The 15,089-nt window shown below is 52.9% G+C and overlaps 1 protein-coding gene across 15 annotated transcripts in view; it reads left to right on the top strand.

Moving 5' to 3' along the window:
* ZNF185 (zinc finger protein 185 with LIM domain) overlaps positions 1-15,089 on the top strand; it is a 59,986-nt gene that overhangs the window by 24,821 nt on the left and 20,076 nt on the right. For 8 of the 15 annotated variants that reach the window (XM_072956872.1, XM_072956870.1, XM_072956876.1 and 5 more), the window contains 6 exons: positions 102-188; positions 3,202-3,306; positions 4,310-4,408; positions 6,442-6,537; positions 7,413-7,502; positions 12,192-12,389. In XM_072956872.1, coding sequence (XP_072812973.1) covers positions 102-188; positions 3,202-3,306; positions 4,310-4,408; positions 6,442-6,537; positions 7,413-7,502; positions 12,192-12,389 — 675 coding nt within the window. The remainder of the gene's footprint in view (positions 1-101; positions 189-3,201; positions 3,307-4,309; positions 4,409-6,441; positions 6,538-7,412; positions 7,503-12,191; positions 12,390-15,089) is intronic. The other 7 variants (XM_072956875.1, XM_072956877.1, XM_031675106.2 and 4 more) reach the window with 3 other exon arrangements.

Genomic DNA, 15,089 nt, shown 5'->3' on the forward strand with positions numbered 1-15,089 from the left:
CAGGAGGCTCCTGAGGGAGGATGCCCTGGGAGCATCAGCACAGATGGGGAAGGGGAGGCCTTTCTTACCAGCAACTCTCTGGCTCTCTCCTTTGGCTGCAGCCCAAGAGGTGAGGAGACTGTCTGCCTGCAGATCATGATGCCTGGGGTGGGACTCCGCCTGGTGGCCCCAGACCTGGAAGGAATGAGGTACAGGGGCCCTGCTGCTGTCTGGGCTCCTCAAACACCATTCTAGAGATGGAGGCAGCAGGGCCAGGGTGCAAATGATGCGGCCTGGGGGCTGGTTGGTGGGGGGTATGAGCGACCTGGGAGTTGCTGACTGTCTGCCTGGTGGGGGAGAAACAGACAGAAGTGAGAGCAGTGTGCCAGGATCCCCCTAGAAGTGATGGCTCACCCAGCTGAGCCTTGAGGATGGGACCAGCCAGCTGTGCTGAGTCAGGATATGGGATTTTTGGAGGCCCCCAAGGCCACTGGGGCAGTATCCCTGCCTGTGTGAGAGGGGTCACCAGGATCAGGGCAGGGTCAATGGGTCAGCCTCAACAGCTCAAGAGATGGGGCAGGAGTACAACCAGCAGGGAGCATGGTAGACCCAGCCCCTGCCCCCAAGGTAGGGGCCAGACCACCAGGTAACATGCCGGTAGGATTCAGGGGGCTGGGAGCCAGGCCCCAGGGAAGCTGGGGTGGGGGCAAGGGGATATCTGAGCAGGGAGAGGCCACTTCTCCCTAAGGAGCAGACCCATAGAGGAGGCCTCCTGCTTCTCTGTAGCACGGTGTCTCCAGCTCATTTGGCTATTCACCCAACTAACGTGTGCTAAGCCCCTGCCACACGCCTGACTCCTGTGCCAGGGCCTGGGAGGCGGCAGTGAAGCACACAGACTGGGACCCTGCCTTATGAGGTCTGGGACAGGGGTGCCGGAGAGTCTGCCCAGGATAATCTTCTGGACAGTGGGAGCTCTGAGCAAGGGCCTCTCACCTGCATGGCAGGGGGGATGGAGGTGGTTAGAGAAGGCTTCCTGGAGGAACTGACCTCCAAGACAGGTCCTGACAGATCGCTAGGTCCCTTTCCTCTCTTCCTTGGTTCCTCCCTGTCTACACCCCACTCCACTCAGGCATGGAGTTCTGGTCATTCTATTTTAGAGATATTTCTGTCCCTACTGCCCTCCCTTGGATCCAGGCCTTCTCCATCACTTGCTCCACCCCTCCCCCACCCCCCCATTAGCCTCTGTAGCCTGAAGTCTCTACCTCACCTGGTGAGGCCTGCCCCCGGGCCTGCCACTGCAGCCTCCCCCAGCATCGCTCGTCTGTGCAGCCTGTGGGCTCTGCCCAGGATGCCCTTTTCCCTCTGCAGTTTTCAGTTCCACCTCACATGTCTCCCCTCTGAAGCCCTCCTTTCCCTGTGTCTCTTTCTGAGGCAGCTTCCGTGAGGGGCTGTCCCCGTGGAGTTCACACGGCTCTGTGTTCCTACCTCCAGCAGAGTCACACGAGGAATCACACTTGTCCACTCATAGATGGTGCTCTTCCAAGGACTCCAAGCTCCTGGAGAGCAGGGCTGTGGCTCTGGGTCCCCTCATGTCCTGCTGGAGCTTTCATTGCTGAAATCATTGAGAATCATCCAGCATGATGATCTCTTTAATAAGGCAACACCAAAAGTGGCTTCCTTGGTTTTCCTAAGGTGACGAGTCCCTGAAAAACAGGGGCAGAGTGACCCCGAGAGATTCAGGAAAAAACCAGGCTGTCTCTGAGGAAGGTCTGTGCTGTGTTCCCATAAGGCCTCGGGAGTGCCCCTCCTCCATTTTCCAACAAGAAAGTCAAGTTGGGGCAAAGGGAGAAAGAGGGAAAGCTAGAATTCACTAAGCCCCGCCCTGCTACAAGCAGCCTTGCACGTGCCCCCATACAGGAGGCAGATGCAATCACTACGTCCATTTTACAGATGAGGAAACTGAGACCCTGAAAGGTGAAGTAACTTGCTCAAAGTTACAAAGCCAAGAGCAGGCCAACCCATGGCTCCCACCAAGGCAGCCTGACTCCCACCATGCACGTTTTGCTCCATACTCACTCACTACACTAGTGGGGACCAGGGGGAGGGAAGAGGGAGGGGTGATAGAAATACTTAGTATTTTTGAGTGAATATATGATGAGTTTATTTATAGGTATCTAAATGCAAATTACCAGGAAATATTTGAGGGTTTGCAGTTGAGTTTTGGGAGAGAGGTCAGGGCTCAAGAGATTTCCATATTATAGACAGATGAGAACTGAAATAGGGTTCAATGTCAAGGTTTACATGGGCTAAAATGTCAAGGGAATCAAGGAGAGGGGACAACAAGCTGAACACAGACTTTATCATGGAGGTGGCTACCGCCTGGTCACCCACTCTGAGGGCAGCTAGGGGAGGGTGGTCAGTTCTGGCCATGTTGAAGGTAAGCTACAAGGGCCAGTCCAAGAAGCAGTGGAGGTATGGGTCAGAGCACAGAGTAGGGGGTGGGAACATGCAGAGGTCATTGGTTCATTGTTGGCGGTTGATGCCTTGGGAGCAGAGGAGGTGGCTAAGGTGATGGAGCATGCAGATGGAGAGAAACACCCAGAACACCAACATTCAAGGGGCAGAAGAAGAGAAAAAGGTGAAGGAGACTGGGAAGGTGTGGCCATGGAGGTAGGAGGCAGTGTCAGAGAGTCACATGGACAGAAGGGGGAGAGAAGGCGGGAATGGCCCACTGGTCAGTGCTCCTGAAGGTGATGACAATAGGAGTTTCTCTTTTGAGTTTGACACCATGACTCTCCCTGATGACCTTGGAGAGAACAGAGAGAGTTTGAATCAGAAGGTTAATATCAGTCTTACACTGTGGTGAATTAGAGTCTGGAACTCTGAAGCCAGATGGCTTGGGTTCAAATCTCAGCTGTTCCCTTTGTTACCAATGGAATCTGGGGCAATTCACTCCGGGCTCTCTGTGCCTCAGTTTTCTCATCTGGAAAGTGGGCATGGATAATAACAGTACTCACGTTGTGGGGTTGATGTGGAAAGCTAATGCATGTGGAGTCATGAGAATAGGGTCTGACCCTCAGTCAGCAGAAGCTGTGAGTAGATTTGCAGAATTGGCCAATCCTTCGATACCAGGTTTTAAGCTCCTTGGAGACAGCTGGCATTTGGGGATGCAGTCACTATCCCCTCTGATATGTGGTTAACTTGTGTTTCTTTCCACCATAGGTCTTCCCCAGGTGCCAAAAACAAAGAGGCCCCCAACGCCAGAGAGCCCAAGAGAGACTTGACTGGTGAAGGGGACTTCAAGGGCTCTGATCAAGACTCTGACAGGTAACTCAGTTCAGGGACATGGAGCCCATGCAGCCCACCATCCAAGGCCTGCTGTGTCCCCTGTGTCTGGGGAAGTGCAGATCCTCAAGGAATATCTACTGAAAGAATAAACGAAGAAATGCATGAGGCCTGGAGAGGGGCAGAAGCCTGCCAAGTTCCCTCAGGGAGCCAGCTGCAGAAGGGGACAAAACTCCAGGCTAGGCCACCCCCATCCCAGCCCTTGGCCCAGCCTCACTGTGCTTTTGTTCCATTGAAAGCCACCCTGTTCAGCCAAGGCAAGCAAGGCCGCGAAGCTGGCAGTCTGGGGAAGTCAGTGACCAAAGGGTGCATCTAACAGGGACTTCCAGGATGACCTGTAGACAAAGGGAATGTGGACGGTGGTGGGCTAGGATGGGAGGCAGAGCCTAGCAGGGGATGATGAGCCCAGAGAGGGTGGCTGTGCCCAGGCATCCCACAACCATCCCACTGACCTGTCCTTCAAGCTGGACCAGGGGAGCCTGGGTGTGGTGAACAGTGGCTGAGAGTTGGGTATTTCCTCAACAGGAAGCTGGTAGCCAGTAATGGATAAGAGCACGCAGCCTTGTCTGCCTGCCACTGTCTTCTTAGTGTGGAGCCTCAGACCTTCAGTTGGGATTCAGGCCTGGGAACTAGGGAAGGGGACCCAGGATGGTTTGGGAGCCTGGTCTCTGCCCTGGGTTCTATGCTTTATTAGTGGCCCCAAGTGCTTTGACCCTGGTTATGTTGGCGATTGCCCCCCTCCAAAGTACCAGCCTCCTCCTGAGTTGCCACCTTGCTCTGTTTCTTGCCTCCACTGTTGCTCTCAGCCCAGCAAGTTTAGAAAAAATAGAAATACTGCTGCTGTAGTCTTGGCTCCAAATGGAGCAGTGCAGGGTGGCAGCTGCAGGCTTGAGCTTTTGGTCCTTGAGGCCTGCTCTCAGGACATCTGAGTTTGATCAAAGCAGAAGCCAATTACAGTCAGCAAATGCTTCTCTGCCCATAACAGATCAAGTGCACAGTCAAGTGCTGGCCACGTGGGAGCTGGAGCCACAGGCTCCCCACCTGAAGGCTTGGCTGGAGCAGACATCAGCTCTGGGAGAGGAGGGTGAGCTACCCAGGGGAAGCTGGTGGCCCCAAGTTGGGTATTCTCTCATGTTCCTGGTGACAGGCCAGGGTCAAGTTGCTAAAACTGCTTCAGTTGCTGGGGGCAGAGCACTGCTCATTTCCTACATTCCTGCCTCCTGCTTCTCCCGGCGCCAGCACTCCCGCTGCCATCACATCCTCTGTCCTTGGGCTTTCCGCCTCAGGGAATTACCAGTGCTGAATCTTGCTCCTTCTCCTACCCTTTGCCACTGGCTCTCAAGCCCCTCCCAAGGAGGCACAAGGCGGGCGCGAGACAGGTAGGACGGACGTGCCTTCTTCCTCCTTGGCTGAGCGCTCTCATGCCTGCTTTCTCCCTCGCCTTCCAGAAGCCCCCAGTCCTCCCCCTCCACCCCCCGGCCCCTCTCCTCCTCTGGCCAGCTTTGCTTTCAGGGTCAGTGAGCAGAAAAGCAGCAGCCCCGGTGAGACAGACTAGGAGTGTTTCCAGCTGGGCTCTGAGTTTTTGGATCTGGGTGGAGTCCAGGGCCATTTTCTTAGGTGATTTGGGGAATGGCTCCAAGCCAAGCTTGCGTCGTCCTGCAGATGCTGGCACAGGTACGTCAGCCCCAAGCTGTGCTACAGCCCTTATGGTTCAGAGCAGGTGGCCAGAGGGGAATGGCAAAGCCAGTGTCTGCAGAGAGCCATGAGCACACGCTGCCAGCCGGCACCCTGCACTCCAGGCGTCTGCCTGAGGAAGGAATCCCTGCTTTCCCAACTGGCTCTTTTGGCTGCCCCCATGTCTCCAAGCCCACTGAGACCCCTTACCCTCACTTTGTTGACCAGGTTGCAACTGATGCCTGGCCCCAGAGCCCCCACTTCCAAATCAGGAGCACAAGCCAGCACGGGGAGAGGACAGTGGGCCCCAGCCTCTGCCCACTGAGCCTCAACAGGCAAAAGGAGAGGCCACAAGGCCAGGGCCTCAGTTCTCTGAGCTGCCACTGGTGGGGAGGACTGTGCAGACCCCAGCACCTGCAGCCTGCACTGCCGAGTGCTGGCCAGCATGGTCCTGCACACTGACTCCATCCTCTGGTCCAATGTGACAGGTTTGGTTCTTGACTGCTTTGTCTTTGAATATTCATCCAGATCACCCTTCTTACTTATGCACCCTCAAAAAGTGAATGCTTTGCTTTCTGCTTTTGGTTTCCTTACAATGAAGCCAAAGCTCATACTAACTTACAAGATTAGCTGAAGAATCTCCTAGATTCTTATGATTTTTAAGTCTTTCATGTTGTCTTAACTACACTGATTTTGGCAATGATTCTTAAGAGACTTGCGTTTTTTGTCTTTCCAAAGAAAAGGTTGTTTCTCATGAAAAGAAAACCACTCTCCTTTTCCATACATTTTCATGAGTTTACTCAATAACTGAATTTGGTCATACTGTTTGTGAGCACAACTGGCGTAAATGAGTTTGGGAGCAAACACGAGGAACTTTTGGTGAGCGTACTATTCAGGTGGAGGGTGCAGGTTCGCACAGGAGGCGTGGTGCCCTCTGAGGCCTGGCTGCTTGGTGTGCTGTGATTTACAGAGAGGTGGAGTATCCAGCCTTCCCCTGGGAAGGCTGCATAAGACAACACCCACTGAATCTGTCTTAACTTGATGTTAGGGCCCAAGCAGGATTCTAAGCATTTGGCATCTATTAACTCAATTACTCTTCTCAGAAAACGTATGAGCCAGACCAGTTATCATCCTCATTCCACTGACATTAGACTGAGGCCCAAAGACATCAGGTGATGTGCCCAAGATCACACAGCCAGGAGGTTAGCAAAGCTGTGATGTGCATCCAAGCAATGTGCCTCCAGGGTGTATACACTTAATCACTAAGGCACACTGCCCTGGTGTCAGTCAGCCGTGGGGTAGAAGTGACTATTGTGCCCCGAGCATCTGTTTGAGCAACTCCCCAGTCTCCATCATCTGTCGGGGACAGTAGCCAACCTCTCGAAGAAAGGAGACATACAGACACAAAGTTCTGAATCAACCAGGCTTGACCTCCTTCCACAGACTGTGCTCAGCTGCTGGCTTCAGCCCTGTCCTGGATGATCAGGAGGTAGACAGCGCCAACTTGCAGCCTCGCAAGCCTGGACCAGCAGCCACCAGGTAAGGGCAGAGCAACTGCCCCATGACCAATCCCATTGCCAGACAGCCTTCAAGGTTCATCCTCGCCTTCAGCACCCCAGGATCCCCCTTGTGCTTCTCAACCATCTTCACATCAGGTGATCACCACAGGAGAGGGAAGGCTGGGAGGGGCCCTGACCTGGAGGTGAACTCACTCACCTGGGGCAGTGCGAGAGGGGGTACAGGTGATAATTCGGGAGACCCATACAACTCAGCAACTACCCACAGGGATCCAAGCTGAGATGGTTGAGAAGAGGACATTGGGAGGCAGAGTTTGGGAAAAGACCCTGCTAGGAGGTCTCTGTGAATCTCTCCTGCAGGGACTGCAGCCTGGCCCAGCAAGCAGGAGTTGGGGGAGGAGTCCCAGGGACTGCTAACCGGCAGCACAGGGCTCAGTCCCAGAGAGCATGTGGAGGTGGCTGGGGAGGCACTAAGTTGCAATGGGAAGAAGTTGTGTGTTTCCAGGCTGCAGGCTTCTGCCCTATTTCATCTCCCAGTCCACCAGTGGGAGCGGCCATTTTGCTGGGGGTGTGTGGCACTTTTAGTAAAGAACGATGTTTCTGGATTCCTACAGGGCCCCAGGAAGTGTAGGTCAGGCAAGTATACTGGAACCCAAAACTAGGAGTAGACTTCCTCAGGGATTCCAAGCTGATCATGGCCACGGCGTAGTCTTGACCTCAAGTGCTAAGGCTACAGCCAGGGCTCACAAGATATTCTCAGATACAGTGGCGTCTGTGCCACACTAATGGCAGCCTTTATTGGCAGATGTGGGTCCCCCTTCCCTGAGAAGTGGAAAACCTGGGCCCCAGTCACCTTTGGTCTGAGGCCTCAGCAGGCCTGTGTGCTTCCTCCCTTAGTTCTGGTGCCACATTGGCCTCTGCTGTCCTGGCTGACAGGAAGAGCAACAGCCCAGCAGACCTGGAGGACACGGAGACAGACCTGAAGGGGTAAGGCACCAGCCAACGGTATGGAGCTTCCGTGGTGCAGCAAGGCAGCTCAGGTGTGCATGGGCCTTTGGCTGGGAAGGTGAGGCCAGTGAGGCCTGTGAGCTGGCCCAAGCAATGCAGCAACGGCCAAAGCCCCAGCTGAAAACCTCTGGCCTCTGCCTTTGAGGCCACAGAGCCTTCCATTACACCTTGTTGCCTCTGGCCAGGAAGTCCTCCATAAGCAGGAAGTTAGTGACCGCTTCGACGGTACCTGCCCTGTGCTGGAGGCTGGAGCACAGAGACAAATCTGACATAACTGATGGGGGCAAAACCTGGCCCAGCCTGGAACAACACACCATGTTGGAGCCCAGGATGGCTTCATGGGGCAGGTGGCTTTTGAGCTGAATCCTGAAAGGTGACTAGGAGTCCTCCAAGCAAAGGGAACAGGCTGTACAAAGGACTGCAAACAAGCTGGTGTTTTCTGGGCACTGTATGTAGTGGAGTATAGCCAGTAGTGAGGATCCTTGTGGGAGGAGTGGTGAACAGTAGGCTTGTTGAGGTAGGCAGGGGCTGACTGGCCTTTAGTACCAGATATCATTAATAATCACAACAGCTACTTCACTTTAGGGGCACCTACTGTGTGCACAGCCCTCTACTCTCATTCAGTCCTCCACACAATCCTGTGAGGTTTGCACCTAACCATAATGAAGAACAAAGGACTGGAACCCAGGTCTCTGTGACTCCTGGGAAGAACAGTGCTCTAAAGAAATAGACAGGATGCTAAGATAGTGATATTGGAAGGAGGGCTATTACTTAGATGAGTGGAGGTGGTGACTCAGCAGAGCTCCTCTAAGGAAGAGAAGGAACCAACAACTCTAGGAGGAGCAACGAGAAAAGAGGTGAAGCTAGGTAACCACAGACTTAAAAACCCTGCTGTGAGAACACGCTTAGCAGGTTCCAAAGCATACAATGGCTGAAGCCTACCCGGTAAGGGGGACCATAGCTGGAACAGGGCCTTGGTAAACCATGATAAGGAGATTGTATCTTATTTCAAGTTTTAAGCCAGTGAGGAGGATGGTCTGATTTAGGTGTTTAAAAGGTGAGTGAATTTTTACAACTGCACACCACACTGCAGTTCCTTTTTTACATAAACCATGATGCTGCGGTTTGGGTGGGCAATGGATCTCCAAGGTATGGGGCCCTATTCTGTGCCTTTTTTGTTTCACATTTCACTGAGAATTAACAGAGTGAAAAGAATAACTGACACCTAGAGTGCACTTTACTAGGTGCTTTTCAATCTTCCCAGAAACTGTGTGAAATGGGTAAGATGGGGAAACTGAGGCACAGAAAGGTTAAATGACTTGGCAAGGGCTTACAAATGGCAGACTTGAGTCCGAAAGCCAGAGGCTCTAAGAAAAACTTTAAAAAGCTACTTTATGAAATCTGTTCTTTGGAGCCTATTCTCAAGACCCAGAACCAGTAACTGCCAGATGGTTAACGTGTACAGCATGCAATCTGTATAGTCTCACCTAATTTTCCCCAAACCTGGGGCAGGATCTGGATTCTTATACAATTTGACAGTGAAGGAATGGAGGGCTCCTGTGAGGAGCAGAGCTAGGAATAGAGCTCAGATCTAGCCAACTCTAGAGCACAGACTTGGAACTACTCTCCTCTGATTAAATGTTTGTAAAATCAAAGCAAATTTTCTTGATCAGTGTTTGACAACTCTGGCTGCACTTGAGAATCATCTGGGAAGTGTTAAAAATAATTTTTTAAAGCATCGTGAGCCCCATGCAGAGAGATTTAGATTTAATTCTTCTGAGGTGGGCCTCCACTATCAATAACTTTTTTTTTTAAAGCTCCCAGTTTATTTCTATGTTCAGCCTAAGCTGAGAACTACTGTTCTAGGGTAGTGGTTCTGAACCAGGGGCATCTCCCCAATCTCCCACCCGCTGGGAGTCACTTGCCATTGTCTGGAAACACTACTGATTGCCACAACTGGGATAACGGTGTTACTGGCAAACGGTGGAGACCAGGGATGCTGTCTAACGTCCTACAGTGCATGGGACAGCTCCCACCAACCACACGGTTATCCCCTCTAAAATGCCAATAATGGCGACGTTGACAAACCCTGATATAGAGCTGTCATGATCTCTGCGGGTAGGAAGGAAAAAAGCGGTGGACGCAGACTGTTCCCACCCGGTCAGCAGGGATCGGGCGACGGTCGCAGAATGTGCGCGCCGGCACTTAAGCGCCTGCGCGTGTCCCCGATTGTGAGCGCCTGCGCGCGTCTGGGTCTAGTCAAGCGTTGAGACGGCCCTGTGTGCGCCTGCGCGTGCGCCTCTCTGGCCCGTGCGCGCTTGGATTCCGCGTGAGGGCGCCTGCGCGCGCCGCCATTAACTGCAGCGGCGAGCTTGCCTCGCGGTGCCTGTCGGGAAACGCGACGGTTCGCAAAGCGAAATGGCTTCCCTGGGCGCGAGAGGCCTCGGCGGCGCTTCTCCCGCGGCGGTGCCCGCGCCGGCCGCCAGATGTCGCGCGAGGATCACAATTGGGCCGAGCCGCCCCTCAGCTCTCGGGCCGCCCGAGGCTGCCTCTGCACTTCCCCCGCCTGGCCCGGAGGGCCCGGCGGTCCCACAGGCTTGGGGTTGAAGCAGCCCCCCGCCCCGCACGCCCGACCACGTGTGGACCACCGCGCCGCGATGAAGGGGAGAGCAAGGGAGCTCGGTGCCCGCGAGGAGCCGAGAGGGGCTCCTGTGGCCCGAGCCCGCTTGGTCGTCTCTGGACCCTGGGCGCGGGTCTTCAGAACCTGCCGGGGGCACGAGCTGTGGACACGCGGGGAGGGCAGCTGGACGCTCCAACCACGAGGGACCCCTCACGCCCACCCCGAGGAGGACCTGCCTGCGCTGGGCTGGGGGGCTTCCTGGGGGAGGGGCTTAGTTCCCAGGAGTTAGGTGAGGGAGGGTGAGGAGGCTCATGGGGGTGGGCAGGGAGATCTGCAGAGCAGGGGAACTGTCCCAAAGTTGAGGAACTCTGCCATACTCTTAACTTGCTTTTGCTTCATCACACTACTCACACGTACAGGAAGAGGCGGAGCATGGACGCCTGTGCTTGGGCTCAAATCTAAGCTCTGTCACATACTCCCCATGTGGCCTTGGGCAACTTACTCATCTGTGCTTCATTTTCCTTACTTGCAGAGTAGTAGCTATACTAGTTCCTACCACGTAGAGTTGTTGTGACGGTTAAATGGATTTGTATGTCCAAAGCATGTAGGACATTTCCTGTCACAATGTACTACATCAACGTTGAATTCTCTTTTTATAAAAACTTACTAGACTTTACATCTAAAACGTATGCTGTTTTCCTCTTATGTTGCAAGTTTCATCTTTTCAGGGTTATGTTCTCTCTTCAAGAGAAACAGGTGAACTTTAAGCACATTTATTCACTGTGGACAATGCCTGTCAACTACTAGAGGTAGTGCAAGAGTAGAAAGGGCTGTTCTCTTCCATGTAGAGTGTGATTGTGTCCAGAATTGGCATTAGGTGTATTAGGCTTCTAGATCTTTGATCTCGTTACAGCCAGACATATTACCTTCCCTATCTCTAAACACTTGACTTCCAGGCAGTTCATTAGGGGCCTGGACTCTGGGATGTTAAATTGCTCAGCAAGATGTCCTGTGATTGTTTTACTAAGACATCTTTTTTATGGGTGAGGTGAGTTACACCTTGTATAATTGTAGTGACTCTGCTCTGAGTCCTAGGGCAAAGGAGCCTTATTTGTCCACTTGTCCTTGTGTCACAGTGGACCCCCAGATTGCTCTTTGCTGAGAACTTGGCTTTATTGACAAACTTGGTGAGGATAACCTCTATTACCGTAATTCTGTAGGGAACATTGGAAGGGATAGAACTCAGACTAAGTCCGTGGTAAAGCTAGCTCAGGGCTCCCAGAGTCAGGAAACAAGCTGTTTAGTCTTCTTGGTTTGCCTTTGGCTCAAATGTTTGTGTCCCAGGCAGAGGTGAGGTGGGTGTGTCAGGGCATTCTGCTGGCCAAGGGAGCAGCACTATGTGGAAGGACCACTTTTGGTACCTGGCTGGGCTGCAGCACATCACTGGGTAGAAGCAGCACAGAAAGGCCCAACACTGATGTGCCTGCAGATCTACCAGGTGCAGTGGATGTGGTAATCAGCTTGTTGTCCCTGCTGGGATATTCTGGTTCCTTCCACCTGAGGCTGATGAGTCACATTGCTTTCAGGGCGTACTCTCCAAGGTAGGAACACTGCCCCCCTTATTCCACCTTGAAGGCAGGGAGCCTACCTACTGTGGGCTTAGTTTCCTTGAATCCCAGGGCTGGAGGTCGCTGGGGGTGTGATCTTCTTGTCCTGAGGTAGCCCCACCAGCGATTGGAGGCAAGCTGCTGATGCTGGTAGGGTTGAGTTCAGGATGGGCCAGGATCAAGGTGATGGTGAACTATAGTTTCATCTTCTGAAATTCATCTAGTACACGTGAAGATTGCCTTTATCGACTGGAGGGGAGCAGCAGTCCTGGGAAGGAGACGAACTCTCTCCAAGCTAGGGGCCCTGCCAGACTCCTCTCTGTCCTGCCCGCCCCGGGAGAGGAGCCTGCTGTGGCCATGGGAGGGGATATTTGTGTGCAGAGGGTGAGCAAGGGCTGGTCCCACGGCACTCGCTCCATAAGGGTGCTCGTTCTTCCTCAGCTCCTTGGCAGGTTTTGAGGAGAAGAATGTGGTCACCAAGGTGGTAGAGGCCTGGCAGGGGAGGCCTGGAGCCCTGAGAGATGGCCAGGGAGAAGCAGCTGCACCCACCCAGCCATCTGCAGACCCCAGCACCCCAGAGCAGCAGAGCAGCCCTGGAAAACCTGCACAGCTCCTGGAACTGGACAGCCAGGCCAGCAGGTAAGGCCTATGTTGTGCTGGGCTTCTGCCTGCCAGACCGGACTTTTGTCAGGGGCCACAACCTAGGTGTGACCTGCTCTTGCTTCACATGCATGCCAGTGCCTGGCACATTGCACACCCCAGTGCTCAGGCTCCTGTCCCGTGAGTGGGGTTAGGATGGTGACTCCCTGGGCATGGATCAGGGACAAGGGGCTTCTTTTGGTGCTGTGGGCCTGTGATGGAAGCAGTTGTCTGTACCCAGAGGTAAGAAGCTGTAACTAATTTCTGACATGTGGAGCAGGAAGGAAGTCTTGCAGAGTATATGAGCACTGCAGGTTGGGGGTCAGAGGTCAGGTAGGGGCTATTTGTGTGTCTAAAATGGCTCTGTCTGAGAATGAGGGAGAGAGGGGAGGGGAGAACACGAGAGAGCGTGTTAAGGTGAGCAGAGAGAGGAGGTCAGAGTGACAGGAAGAGAACATGGCTGACAGTAAGAGTGGGACTGTCACTGGAGGTGACCATGTGGTGTGGGTGTGGGTGTTCAAGTCAAAGCTCTCCTGATGGATTCTGGCCTGCTGGCCCCTGCACTGGGTGCCCTGTACAGCTTACAGATGCACTGTCAGATCTCTGAAACACAACGTGTTTGTATTGCTTGGAGATTTTGAGGAGAGCGAAGGAGAGTGAAGGAAATCAGTTATCGCTTCTGCAGATCCAATTGAATGGTTTCTCACACAAGACAGATGCTAGAAGGGAAGAGTCGAGACTTTCACCCAGAAGGCAGGAGATAGTTCCTGTGGCTCGTCTTGCAGGGATAAAAGTAAAACGTTCATCCACCCTCGTGATACTGGGATTCTTATACCATAGAGGTTCCATAGTTAAATAGGAGGCTATTTTTATACCCATCCTTGGCCCCCAGCCCTGTAGAAACCCAGGCCAAAGACACTGATGCACAGCCTTGGGCTTCCTGCCACACTACTCAGTGTAGTGTTCCATCTGTCAAGACAGAGTATAAAAAGTGCAACCTGTAGATGAAGCAGGAGGTGATTGGGTTTCTTTTGGGGTTGGGGATTGGGGGGTGTCAGGAAGACTTTTTTTATAGGTGGAATGAGGTTGGAGCTGGAAGCCTTTGCCAGACAGACAGATATGCTGTAAAGGAAATGCAGAGTCAGGGTGAGCACAGTGAAGGAAGGGTGCATTGGTGGCTTGGTGGGAAGTGCTGAGAGGCAGTTGGGCACCACCTACTCCTAGGCTGAGGAGTAGGACCCACCTTCTGACAGTTTTCATGAAGGTGAATGTGACAACCAGACATGACTCGTAGGAAGATTCCCTCCAGCTGGAGGTGAGGGGAAGTGGTGGCCAAGGCTGGTACTGAGATTTCAGTGTGGGGCGACTGGGTATAATCGTGGCCCTGCACTGTGACAGGAACTAGCCAAGGGCCAGTGAGGAGAGTAGGGGGTATGCTGTGCAGAGATCTGATAAGGTCACTTGGGCCATGTTGAGTGTGAATCCAGGCAATGATGTCCAGTAGACTACTGAGTGGTCGGGTCTGGGATTGAGTGAAGGCTAGACTGGGGCCTGCAGAGTGTAAGAGCTTGCCTGGAGAACATAAGTGGACCAGGGTTTGGTGGGGCGCCATTTCCCTGGTCTCTTGTTTACACTACTGGCCTCCCTTGCTCCTCCTATGCTCTTGGGCAGGAGTGGCTTATTTGCTTGCCAGGTTGAGAACAGGAACTGCATGGACCCAGCTTGGCCCCTAATTCTCCTTGTCTTTGGAAGCAGATGGCCTTAGATACGCAGCCCAGAAGGATCCCCCTGAATTCTCTGCCTCTCTCCACAAGCTCCCAGGGCCAGTTGTCCAGCCAGTCCCTTGGCTGAGTAAGTCTTTGTGGTTCAGGGATGCAAGGGAAGCCTTCGTTTTGGTTTCTGCATGTAAAGCCAGCTGCTTCCTTAGCTGACATTTATCTCCATTTTCTGCTCTTGTGTCGAAAAGAAAAAAAGAAGGTATTAATTACTGGCCCCCTAAAACTCTAATAATGTATGTAAAATGAAAAAAAAGTAAAAATAAGAGAGAAACAAAGGCAGATGGGTTAGAATTCTAGAAAATCATTTCGAAGAGTCTTTTACAGGAAGAAGATGTGAGGAGGGGTACTGAGAAGGAAAATTTTGCATAAGTGGAAGAATATGGAAAGAGTACAGTCATGGAAACCAAGCCAAGCTGACTTAACTTTCCAGTGTTCTGTGTACCCTAAAATAAGGGCACCAAATTTGATGACATGGAGCTTATAGCTGCCTTGATGGGAGAAGGTTAGGGAAACAGAAAGGGTGGTGTTTGGATTATGGTGGATTGAGGAGGCAATGGGAGGTGAGGAGGTGCACTTGGTAGAAATACACAACTCCAAAATGGCCATGAAGTGATAGATGTGGGAGGGGTGAGCAGATACACAGTTACAGGATGATCGGGAGGGCTTCCTAGAGTGTGCTTGTGTGCCCAGGGAGGAAATATCGGCCGGAGAAGGAGAGTTTGTTGTCAAAAAGAGAGTGAGCAAACCTGAAGGTGAAGGATCACTGAGGTCACAGTGGGGGCTGGCAGGTGGTAGTGGTTTTGTGTCTGAGATAGGAGGGAAGGCTGAGTGCACATGTAGGTCAGACAGGAGGGGGAGGAATGAGCAGAGTAATGTGGGTGCCTTCCTTTGTTCTGTGACTTAATGAGCCATACATTCTGTA

Source organism: Vicugna pacos, chromosome X (genome assembly GCF_048564905.1).
Source record: "Vicugna pacos chromosome X, VicPac4, whole genome shotgun sequence".
In the NCBI taxonomy this organism is placed as follows: domain Eukaryota; kingdom Metazoa; phylum Chordata; class Mammalia; order Artiodactyla; family Camelidae; genus Vicugna; species Vicugna pacos.